Source organism: Puccinia triticina, chromosome 11A, assembly GCF_026914185.1.
Source record: "Puccinia triticina chromosome 11A, complete sequence".
Classification (NCBI taxonomy): domain Eukaryota; kingdom Fungi; phylum Basidiomycota; class Pucciniomycetes; order Pucciniales; family Pucciniaceae; genus Puccinia; species Puccinia triticina.
In genome coordinates, this window is record NC_070568.1 from 3,180,237 (window position 1) to 3,192,829 (window position 12,593).

At 52.2% G+C, this 12,593-nt stretch overlaps 2 protein-coding genes across 2 annotated transcripts; both read left to right on the forward strand.

Annotated features, from left to right (window-relative positions):
• Positions 1-4,510: 4,510 nt before the first annotated feature.
• On the forward strand, positions 4,511-5,130 carry PtA15_11A316 (uncharacterized protein; the record flags this gene model as incomplete). The annotated part of the gene is made up of 3 exons (XM_053161212.1): positions 4,511-4,849; positions 4,925-4,982; positions 5,087-5,130. 3 exons carry the CDS (start codon positions 4,511-4,513, stop codon positions 5,128-5,130), a joined length of 441 nt encoding a protein of 146 aa, XP_053025181.1.
• A 2,025-nt stretch (positions 5,131-7,155) lies between these two features.
• On the forward strand, positions 7,156-11,192 carry PtA15_11A317 (uncharacterized protein; the record flags this gene model as incomplete). The annotated part of the gene is made up of 7 exons (XM_053161213.1): positions 7,156-7,206; positions 7,274-7,519; positions 7,619-7,675; positions 7,757-8,516; positions 8,584-9,283; positions 9,368-10,829; positions 11,013-11,192. 7 exons carry the CDS (start codon positions 7,156-7,158, stop codon positions 11,190-11,192), a joined length of 3,456 nt encoding a protein of 1,151 aa, XP_053025182.1.
• Positions 11,193-12,593: the final 1,401 nt, after the last annotated feature.

Here is a 12,593-nt window from a genome sequence, read left to right on the forward strand (position 1 = left end):
CGAATCCAGTTGGCCCAGTAGATCTAAGAATCCTAGCTCATGAAGGACAACTAATAGCGGGCAAATCGCTAGCAAGGGTATTGGGGCCTATCCAACTCGAATGACCGGACTCGCATTGACATGTTTGGTCCTGGTTGTGAGGCGCGGGCAAAAAGTACGGTTGTTATTATTTGGCTCTCATCTAACTAACAATATCTACAATTTGGCCCGCTTTTTTTTTTACAAGACTATTCTAAATTTTTTTCTATTAACTGTGGCTCTTTATGATAAGATTTTTATGTTGATTTTTGAACTATGCGACACGACAAAAAAATGAGCAATGAAGGGAAAATGGATCCGTACAAAGTAAGAAAATGGCCCCGGAGGGTTCGATCTTCGGCTCACGGGCGCAAGAATTCGGGCAAATGGACTATTGATCTTCGAACTTTTAGTTCTCTCTGTTGGGGTTTGCTGCCGTCGGTGGCCCGGTGAATCATTCATTTTTAGACTTTTTACTTCCCTCGGTTGGGGGTTGCTTGCGTGGGCGGCCTGGCCCTTTCCTCTTGAGGAGCGGATAGTCATCTTCTTCGACCTCGTCTTCGTCATGGTTGTCGTGGTTTTCATCATTGGCACCTTGGACCTCGTTGGGGGATGCTTTTTCTTTTCCTTTGCGAGAGATCGGAGTGTGTAGCAGCCCAGTGGTGCCAGATTGAGATGCGCAGGGGGTTGGAGAAGATTCTGAGTCTTTCTTGAAGGTGATACTGGTGGGATAATCATGGTCAGAACTAATCCGATCTTGAATGATGAATTAAACTAACAACTTCCTTCCACGCGAGGCTGGAGTCGAGGGTCCTACCCCTAATTTGCCATTGCTACCCTTTGACTGATGACCACTCGTAACACTCACGCCACCAACCTAGAATTAATTCCCGAACAATTAGTATTAAGATATGGAACAGACAGTATCAACTCGACGCACAAGAATGATGGGCATCTTTGCCTTGATATCCCAATCGACCAAAGATCCAACGATCGACATTTCCCGTCCCACAGTGTAAAGGACATGGGTTTTCACCATGTTGCGAGTAGCTGGGACTATATACTTCGAAAGAAAAGCTCGGTGGGAGCGTGCCTAGACTGGGTATTAGTACCAAGCGTCGACTTGAAATGAAAATCTGACTTACAACAGGATCCCAATCATTGTGAGAGACAATGACTTCGAGTTGATCTTCCTCTCCAGGGTTCGGGCTGGGAACTTCAGCACGTTCAACAATTACGCCTAGGCCGACAATACCCGTCTTATTCGTGAAATCGAGGTTCAAATCAGTCGCTTTGCCAATTCGCATGATGGAATCCTGTGTGTAAGTCACGGTAGGAGGACTCCCGTCGTTAAGAGCGATCATCCGAGCACCCGTGATCGAATATATTATCCCTTGCTCAAGTGCATTAGCGACGGCCGTATTGGCCATTAATTTGACCTCGAAATCGACCTCTTTATCGCCTCCAACCCCTGCGCATTGGAAAAAGGTCCCGGTTGTCAGGAGCCCGTATTGGTTTCCTCTGACAACGTCTATTTCAGACTTTTGAGGATGGGAACAAGTAAGTCACAATCCGGTCAGGTTGAAGATGGTGGGGTGCTTACGTCGGACAAGGCTTCAAAATGTCCGGATACGATACTCGGATGATTTGAAGGTCGGACGTTCGACATTGGGGTAATGGTACTTGGTGGTGGGAGACGATGTGCGTGGATCTAATCTACGAGGAAGTTTTCAGGTGGCAGGAGATTAAGATGAGTGTGATCAGGTAGTGGGGGGTGGGAATGTGAGAAGGCGAGCAGGTTTTAAGTTCAAGCTAAGCAGTGATATCGCGGTTGGGGAAGTTCAAGACAACGGCACTCGGGCCAAGGAGAATATTGGGCCATGTTGTGAGGAATGGGGTCCACGGAGAAACACGGGTAACACTAAAGAAGGGTTCGAGTGAAAACAATAGAATTGGGCGAGGGTCAGTTGTCGCCATGCGCAATGTTCGATGTTCGCTCGCGGAGCTCCTATTGCTCCGTTTTTTCAGGGCCTGGTGTAACGGACGATAAGGACACGGTGGCCATGGTAGCGAATACTTGAGGGAAGGGGTGAACTAAGAAGTAAGGGTGACGATAGGGAAGCGGTTAAGAGAAGTGAATGTGATCAGTAGACGGTGACATGTCGGAGCTGGTCGCGCGCGATGTTGTCAGGGTCTTAAGAACTCACGGGAATGACAATATCAGGCAACGTGGGCGGGTATTCATGCCTAGAGGTCCACAAAAAACAATGGGTGACAATACGGAAGGGTGGAAGAGCAAGTAATGGGATAGGTTGAGGGTCAGTTACCGGAGATGAACGCGTTGTATGCACACGTGCGGACCTCGTACCGAAGAGAGTTCGACAATCGTTTCTGCGAGACGACGCCTCCAGCTTGGGAAGGCGTTGAGGGTCGCGAAGGCGGATACGAATCGGAATGTTTCCTCGCGGTCCAACTGCGCCCCTGAATGACAGGCCCTTGTGGGATCAGTACAGGAAAGATTTAGGTAAAAGTAATTCTGGAAGGTTCCTTGTGGACCCCGGTTGCGAGGGGATGGTAAAAGATAGGAGGTCATGACGAACAGGAGTGGGTGAAGTACCAAATTGGTGAGGCTGTTGGCCCGTAGGCAACAGTATTGGCCGCAAGTAGCGAGAAATCGGAAAGGAGGAGCAACGGATTTGATGGGTAATCGAGACCAAGTTTGGATGAGGGTATCGAGAGGCGAGTTTGGGCGTCTAGGGAGTATCATACAGTGAGTTCGAAGAAAATTGGAGGGGGAGGCGTTTGGGGGGGGTGGCAAGGATTAGGGTGCGACGTGTTTTGAATCCGAGAGATCACGTGGGAAGTGAAAAAAAAGAGGGAATGGAAAATTATAAATAGAGACTTACGGCGCATATGGATTGCTCCTCGCGGTTCCGGGCTTTGGCTTCATTATGCCGCCGGAACCGCCATTGTGGGCAAAGGGGGTTGAGGTTGGTTAGCGGGACTCGCGCCAACCTTGTGGATTTTCCACATTGAATTGGAGAAATTCATATTGAATTGTTGGCTCTAGGCTGGTTAGCGGGACCCGCGCCAGCCTAGAAATAAGATGGGGAATGGGGAGGGAGAACCCATGATCTTAGGTTCCATGAATCATTGGTTTCATGAAACTTAGATTTGTGGAATTTTTGTAAAATTAAATTTTTGACTCCCATTCTCAAGGGAGGAATTAATTTTACAACTCCCAAAATCCGCGCGGGTCAACTTTTGGTCCCGCGGACCGGGGGTGGACGTCGTGACCCGGTCCGTGCAACGTAAATGCCATTTGGGAGTCAATAATTTAATTTCTGGGAGTCAATTTTTCAACTCCCTATTTTTATATAAAAATTTGAGTTGAGATTAAAAATATGACAAAGAAGGGGATGAGGAGACGCTTCAGGAAAAACAGGTTCCAATACAAGGGGATGGGAACTGCAGGAGTGACAAGTAATATAATGAGTTTCCTTCTAGTTTTCATTTCTGGGACCACCCAAGCTGTCCCCATCTATGTACTATTTCCATCTCCCCCCATCCCTTTTCTTTGATCTGCAATACCCTTTGTAATATCATTGGTTTTGGATCCTGTACAGTGCAAGATGTGTAATGAAGGATGAAGTAGACATGATGGTGGTCATAAAAAAGTAATTTGAGTGCCACTCAAGGCTTCAAAAAATTTGAAAAATATGTAGGAAGATTCTCCATGGTCTTCTGCATCTTTTTTTCCCCCAACACCTAATCACCCAATGAGAATTGATGCTGCTACAAAACATCAAAAAACCGCATTTTTGAAATTCTCTCAGGCCACGAGGTCGACATAGCACATAAGTCCCTCCTTTGGAGGGTCCCTGCGGGACGGCGCCCCCCCTCCACATAGAGAGGGACTTAGTTAAGTCAGGGCAAGGCAGGGATGAACAGCGAAGGGCTGGATTGAGGTAAAATTGCTCCAGGAATCCAATGGTGGGGCCCTCGAGGCCCCAAAGTGGAAAACAAAGAAACTAGTTTTTTTCTTCTGATGGCATTCCTGACATACAGGAGCCATACAGGCTTTGAGGCTGAAATCAGCAGCCCAAAAGTTGGGCCTACCCAACTGCAAGCTTTTCTAACATGGCTGTACATTTTTGCGCGGAGTCTTCTTTCAGATATCTCTTGATCTACACTTTGATCTATTTGACTTTGCTATCTCTGTCGAATTCAATCACAGTTTTTGGAGTAGGCTCTGGAGTTGCTGGCTTGCGGGTACATAGGTTGCGCTGGTTTTTGCTTCCTCTTCATGGTACTGTAGCTGCAGGCAGATGTTCTGAGGGTTTGAGGAGCAGTTTGCGGCGCTGGTGACCCCCAAAAAAAAGAAGAAGAACACCCGGGTGTTTCGGTGTCTACCCGGGTCAACTCGGATACAGGCGTCGGGATGAGCCTCATCCCCCGTCCCGAACCCCGCGGGTTACACCTTTACACAACCATGATGGCTCAGACGACGCCGCCGAGTTCGATGGGAACTGCCAAGCCGGGCACGACTGAGGGCGCGGGACCATCTCAGACGACGCCGAGCACGACAGCGACAGTGACGACGACGGCGAGTGTGGCCGGGCCGCCGGAAGTTGAATCGACGATACAGCGGCTTTCCGAACACCGGAACGTGCGTGGGGTGATCATCCTCAATCGCGACGGCGTAGTTATCCGCTCCTCCGGCCCCGTCTTCCAGGGTAACGACGGTGCTGTTGTCCTCCGTCGGTACGCCTCCGAAGCCTACAAGATTGTCGACGCCGTAGGAAGCTCTGTCGATCGCATGGAACTCGACGTCCGTCCTTCCCCCTCTCTCTCTCTTATGATTCTTCCTTGGCTCACGTAGACCATTTTTTCCCACTCTTTGTAGGACCAACTGAGGTTTCTCAGAATCAGAACTCAACAGCACGAATTGCTCATCAGCCCTGGTTCGTACCTCCTGATCAGCCACTCCTCGCAAAATAAGAGCCAATAGATTGATCCCGGATAGTGTTTCTAATTCTTCTCAACCACTACGCGAACCTCTTGATAGAGCCCAAATTTACTCTGGTCGTCATCCAAGACCCAAACAAATAATTAACCCCTGCGATAATCTCAAGGAAATGTCACTTCAACCCTTAGCCCGTGCGGGATATCCGATAGACAAGCCAGGATATCTGATAAAGGACCCCGGATCACACCAGATATCTAAGATCCCAGGTTCGCAAACCTCCGGATATTCACGGTTATATTTGGATCCCACATTGTTATCACATTGCCATAGTCCTATAGGGATGGCAATTGGGCGGGCCTGCCAATGGGCCACCTGAACCTGGCTGGGTTCAGGCCAGGTTGGGGTCGGCTGCTGGGAAAAACTTGCAATGTCAGCCCAACCCAACAGACCCACAACCTTGGGCTTAACTAAGCCTGCACAGGCAGGAAGTGGGAGCAAGCAACGGAGCTTTCCACACCAGTGGAGGCCCATGCCCTATGTCAAAATTCCTGCACATTGAGTTTTATTCAATTTGGGCTACTATTTTGCCTTTCTCACCCTGTAGCTGCTTTGCTATACACATCCACCCAATGAAGGGCTGCTTCTTGTTATTGTTTTGGTGTTTGTAGTATTTTTTATCACTGCTCATTATTTTTATAATGATTTTGAAAACCATCAGTTTTTGTCCTGATATGACGTGTTGTGGCATGCCTGGGCTGCTTGATCAACTTGTCCCAGTGTAAAAAAAGTTCAAACTGTGATTTTATAAGAATCATTACAAAATTACATGTACTCCTTCTGAGTTTAGGTTGGATGGGCAGCATCATGTAGCCAATGATGGGTAGTTATGTTACATGGCCTTATCTGTGCAATTTGGGTAACATAACTACCCCTGTTACCCGCAGCGCCCTGTTACATTATTCTTAACGGGGTCTTTGCAGGCCTTACACGTCATGTAACAGCCTATTTTTTGAGGTCGTTAATCCATGTTTATATCCATTGGATAACACGCTAACGGGCCAAAAGAGGCTCTCCAGCCCAATATTCATCTGTTGTCGGGCACTCTGCAGGCGCTAATAATGTAGCAAACATTAGTATCTTCCCCTGACATTGGGGCAGTAACATAACACACTGCTGTTACAAGTACCTGTAACAATAATGGCTAAAAAACTGTTATGTTACCATTATTGGTAACATAACTACTCATTGCTGATGTAGCTCTTCAAGAAACCCTGACTGGAAATCCTCAAATTTGTGAGGAAAGCTTGTGATTGCAGTTTGAAGTTTTCTCCCATCAAAAGGGCGGAAGCTCATCACCCCCGTTTGTCTTCCTAAGGTAAAAGTCACCCCTGCAGGGAGTTTGCTTTGCAAACAAACCAGCCACACTTTGCTGGCTGTAGAGAATGTGGACCGGTCTGGCACCACCCGCACCCATCAGGCGGTGCCGGGTGCTCATTGGCAAAAAGCGGTGCGGTACACGGGTACCATCCATCCCCGGCCGGGGAGCCGGGTAGCCCGGCCCGGGGCCACCCGTTTGTGTCAACAGCTCAGACCCATCCGGTTTTACATTGGAGGACTTCATTTTGATCTGGAAACCCAGATTTTCTCAGATTTTGCAGGGAAATCTAGGCAGATCTAGGATTTGGGATGACTGAGCCCAGATTTCCGTGTGAAATCTGGAAAAATCTGAGTCACCAGACTGATGGGAAGTCCTCCATTGCTGAGCCAAATGTTGCAGGCAGATCTAGGCTTTGGGACTCTGGGTCCTCTATTGTCCTGTGCCCATGGCCATGCTTATCAAGCGGAGTGAGCACACCTGAAGGAAAGGCCTAAACACTGATGCAAAGATGGAAATGAGCACAACTAGACAAAAAATCGCACTGAGGAGCAGAGTCAGTTGCCCCTTGGACTGGGAGAATAATTTTCTAATTCTGATGATGATGATAACAGCCGAAGACAATTTTGTATGTAGTGTGGTAGGTTTGGAAGAGATGATTGCGAAATGTGTTTCGCCGGCTCAAGGAATACATACGTCACTTCTCCGCAGCTGGCCGCGCCCCGCAGCAGCCTATAAAGCTGGACAGCCCGATTGGGGCAAACCAAGCGACTTCCACCCACCACGAACCACGATGGCGATCGAAGGAGACGGAGAACTGCTGGTCTACGCAAACGCATTCAAGGTATGCAGACCGAGCCAGGAAACCACTCACACAAGCAGCATCAACATACTGACTCAAACAACAACAGTCTCTCCACCCCAGACAGGCTCACAACACACTGCTCAACAGACTCAGACAGGCCAGGAACATCAACGAGGAACTGCTCGAACAGCTCAGGGAACGGATCACCATCGAAGAACACTACAGCAGAACACTCACCAAACTATCCAGAAAAACGCAACCTGCAAACAACCCATCCCCAGAATCAGGCCGATTCAGATACGACCAGGAACAGCAGCAGGCCGATGGCCCCGAGCAGGATAGCCACCAGCTGGTCAGGAAGATCCTCCAACAGGAACTACTCAGATCCATCGACGCACACACAGCCTACCAGACTCAGCTGCAGACTCAGGTCGAAGGACCACTCAGAAAGTCGTTCGAGGACCACCAGACCCAACTCAGGACGACAGACGAACAACTGGCCAGACTGGTCAAGACCTACGAGGAGGCAGAACAGAAGCTGAACAGATCCAACCTCCGACTCAACGCATCCAACTCCAACTCGCGCAAGATCCAAGCACTCCAAAGCAGACAGACCGAAGACCAACAGATCTTCAACCAAGCCAAACAGCTCTGGACCGAGCAGTCCACCCAGGCATTCAAGACCTACCAAGCAGTCGACCAACAGCGACTGCTCGAGCTCTTCGAAACCCTCACCAAGTTCGAAACCATCCAGTCCGACTACCATCGCCAACAGATGGAAATCTCCGAGAAATCGACCATGAGTCTGCTCGCCTTCGATCTCAAAGAAGACATCCATCGCTTCGCCCTCATCAACGGCAACAACAGCATCATCCATGATCCTCCCAACAATCCCACTCCTGCCCCCGGTCATTCTCGCCATCCGACCGCAGAGACACACTCTCGGCAACCGACGATCGAACTGCACTCTCGCCAACCGACCCTCGAGCTTCATTCTCGTCAGCCGACCCTCGAGCTACACTCTCGTCAGCCGACCCTCGAGCTACACTCCCGTCAACCATCACCAGGCCGCGCATCTGAGGCCAACGACACCGATCAGGAACAGCTCCGCCAATCCGCCCGCTCTCCCTCCCTGCGTCCATCAGCCTTCACCACCCCCACCGTCCCACCCGCTGCCTCCTCCTCCTCCTCATCCTCAGCACAACCTACTTACGATCCCAACCATCCCGAAATCCCTAAGCTCAATGCCCCCAACATCTCCGTCCCCATCCGGTCCACCCCCACCTCCCCTGCCCTCAATGCTCAAAACGGCCTCCCCCCACGCACCCTTTACGTCCAACGCCGTCCCTGTCAGTTTCTCTGCATAACTAACTTCGGCCCTCAATTGACTGATCCTTTTTTGATATATATATCCAGCTAGCGAGTCTCTCTCGGTTGCAAACCGCAGCCGTCCATCGGGCGATCTCGCCCGTTCGCAGCGCTCGAATATGCGTACCACACCTACCTCCAAGCCCGCTGCCTCCGGGCCCTCGATAGCCGAGAAACTGTTCTCGCGGACCCGACTGACGAACATGCTCTCCCGCAACACCAGCAATAACAACAGTGCTAATGGCGGCACGCCCGCAAGTCTGAAGCAGCCCCAGGCCCGACGGATGTCCCAGACGAACCTCCCGGCCAGCCGGCTCAACGAGTCCACAAGCTCGCCCACGCCGACAGACCGCTCCCGTCAACGCAGGAGTTCGAGCATGATGGGTCGCGACACCTCCACCGGCCCCATTTCTCCACCCACGACCACCACACCGCCCGAGACTGCTGCTGCGCTCCAAAAGCCCGGATGGAGCTCCTCTCGGCTCGGCCATTTCTTGCCCGGATCAGGCCCCCTCCTCAAGAAGAAGTTCTCCCAGTCGAGCCGTCATTGGACCGCAAAGGATCAGCCCGCATCTGCTAAAGCCTCCGCCAAGACCTCCGCCCCTCGAGTCGATAGCGAAGGCTTCTCCATCCCCCCCGTCCATCGTGACCGTCCACCTTGGGAAACCGACACGGATACTGAGGTCTTGTCTTTGGATAGGACCGAGGGCTCTAGTCACCACCATCCTAACAACAGCTCGCGAACCAAGTAAGCCCCCACCCCCTCTCTTCCTCGTTTTTTTGTTTTTTCTCACATAGCTAATGCCTTTTGTCTATATCACACGTGCTGTAGTGTCCAGGAGCAGCCGGATGTTCCCGATCGGGCCGGTAATACGACCCCCGGAGCAGCAGGCAAACACCAGTTCGCGATCAAGCCGTCGGCCAGCCAGGACTTCACCCAGCCGCTCGACGAAGCAGCCCGACTGGCGGCGATCCAGCGGGTGCAAAACACTCTTGCCTCGTCCTCCACCGGTCCCATTCCAGGCTTGGTCGGCGGGACCCGGCGTTCGAATGCCGCGTTACGCGGGCGCAGGGCTGATGGGCGCGGGGTGACGATGTACGATGCCTCTCCCGTCCCCGCGGTTCCTGCTGCCACTTCCCTGGTCCGCCGAGGTACCGTCTCCGAGCGACCCGATCCGGCGACAACCGAGCCGCTCGAGATCTTGCCCACCTCGCCCGCCAGCTTCGAGCGCTCGGGATCCGACCAAACCGGGCACACACCACGGACGGCGCCGACGAGCTTCAGCCATCTCTACTCGTCCCCTGAGACCCTCTCCTCCTCGCTCGGTAATCCCCCCTCGGCCACCTTCCCGCATCCCCAACTCAACAATCAGAGCCCCGGATCGAGATCCAATAGCTTGTCTTCCGCCGTCTCGTTGGCCGGGCCCTCTTCGTCCAAGAACCCGTTCTTGAGCATGTCCCTCAGCTCCGTCCTTTCGCCCGCGGGCTCTGCTCGTCAACTCGAGGATACCCCCGGCGTCGTCGTGACCTCTGGCCCTGCGCTTTCTGATGGGACGCTGTTGTCAGTGAGCGAGAAGCTTAACGTGCTCATGCACCAAGGTGTCGTGACCAAACTTCTCATCATCGGCCAGGTCTGTATCCCCGCCTCCGCCCTGCGTGGGGTCCTTTCCCCGGAGAGCACGAAGGACGGGTTTTCGTTCAGGATCGCAGGTCTGGATCGGCTGGAGAAAGTGGTCTATCCGCGCGACCTCGTCGGCCCTACCACGCAAGAGCCAGCAGTCGACGGGGCTGCTGCGGGCACGACGGGGGAGTACCGACTGGACCTGGCCCGGCTCCAGGCGCTCTTCCCCTCCGACTCGTCGCAGACGGTCTCAGAAGACGTGTGTCTGCTCAAGTACCGCGTCTTCCTCGACCACGCCTCTCCATCCCTGGTCCGCGACCTGGCCCCGCAACATGTGCCCCTCATCGTCGTCCCCCGTTGGCGCTGTCTCCCCGACAAGACCGAGCTCGTCATCACTTACCGGCCCTCTCCCGCTTTCCGCACGCTCCATCACGCCGCCCACGTCCGTCTCTGCCACACGAAAATCGAAACCACCGTCTTTGCTGGCGACCACCCGGTCCGTAAGCCCGTGGCTAGCGTCCAAAGTCTCCCTCATGCCCAGTTCGACCCCAAGAACAACCACGTCGCCTGGTCCATTCCGCAGCCGCCAACAGACGACACGGAGGAGCTTACGATGGACGGCGGTGTGGGGACCCAGGATCGGGAGAGGTTGGGCGTCGTCGGGTTGGACAAGGTGGACGGCAAGCTGATTTGCCGGTTCATCCATCCCTCTCCCTCTCCCTCCTCCTCCTCTTCCTCCTCCTCTTCTTCTGATGATGATGAAGAAGGAGAGACGGGGGAGACGTCCGCGACCACCACCTCGCCGGCCGAGGAGAAAAAAGAGAAGAAGAAGAAACAGAAGGACGACCATGGCAAGGGCGCGCTCGAGGAGAGCTGTGGACCCGTCAGCGTCACCTGCGACGTGCCTGACATCGCGCTCTCCGGCACCACCGTCTCCTTCGGCAGCACTCATCTTCCGCACCAGCCGGTGTCGGCGGCTGGACGCGACCCGAGGATCCGCGTCCGCAGCGTCTGCTCGACTTTTCTGGCCCGCTGATCCCGCGCGCTCGCTCGTCCTCTTCATCCCTGCATTAACGCGCTCCTTTCTTATCGTTATCTCCCGCTCTTAATCACCCCATCCTTGCTCTATTTATTGTATGCATGCAGCTTTTTTATGGTTCTTTCTCCTGTGTGGATGTGTTGCTATTCGGTTTTGTTGTTTTTAGATGTGTGTAGCGTGATGCAAATCAAATCATCATTTGTGTGTGTGTTTTGAAGAGGGTTGGGAGTCAGGAGGCCCCCCGGCCCAGCGGGCCCGGGTATTGCTTGACATCCGAGCCCGGCCAGACACCGGTCCAGACACCGGGTTGGTGCAAGGAAAAGGAGTATCTGCAGCGCAAAAACACAGGAAAATCCCCGTCCCGCTGTTGGCCGGATAAAATTCTCACCGAAATCCGGGTTTACTCTCAACATCCAGAAAAGCACTGCCGGTGTATGCCGTGCGCAACTGGAGCTTTCCGGGAGGGACCATCGCAGGCCATCCATCCAGCGCGCCAATGTATTGGCGTGCGGCCTAACACCACAATAGACCCGTTGTGGCGTGTTGGTACGTCACCTTCTTCGACGCGCTGGCAGGACCGGTCCACCTGGCCTGCTCAGGTCATGATGGATTCTGAGCTGACAAGCTTAGCTTGAATGGGCTCAAGTTCAGTTGCCGGAATCAAGACAGAAAAAATAATGTGAAGAGACGAGCTCAATCCAAGGGAGTGGTAATGTAGAAAAACAGCGCCGAGTCGAAGGGAAGAGTGATGACAAGGAGAAAAGCTTAGAGGCTGAGAACTGGATAAGGAAGCCCTCTTTGGGGGCCAAGGCTGCTAGTTTGTGACGAGGAATCTCACTACAAGAGCCTGGATGTTGGTCTCAGGGATCAGGCGCAGAGAATAGATGTTGTTAATTTCTTGTCTATCTATGATATATACGCTATTGTAGCTTGGGGAAAAGCTGTGGGACAGAACCGGTGTAATGAACATAAGGAATGAGTGACTGGTAATGGAAAGTAAAAGAAGAGAGAGAGACGTGCAATTCCAACGGGCAAGAAGACAAACTACGTAAAAAGTTTGAGATCCTGTGCCAATTGGATGCAATCTGTCGGGTAGTTGTGTAGACTTGGACTTCCATGTCCAGAATTAGGACATGTAGATAGTGGATAAATGTAAGGACTACTTGGAAGTTCATTGTTGTTAAAGAAACCTGGTGTTGAAAGAGGTGTGTCAGAAGCATGTCCAGTTATCAAAATTTTGCTTAAAGTGAGATGCCGCCGGAAACTCCAACTAGAGAGCTTACCCTTTTACATGAAGAACTATCATGAGCACGACGAATGCACAGAAGCCACCTATAAAAACGCCACACACTGGCGGTCCCCAATTTTTAACATCGCCTCTACTTACTGTCGCTACTT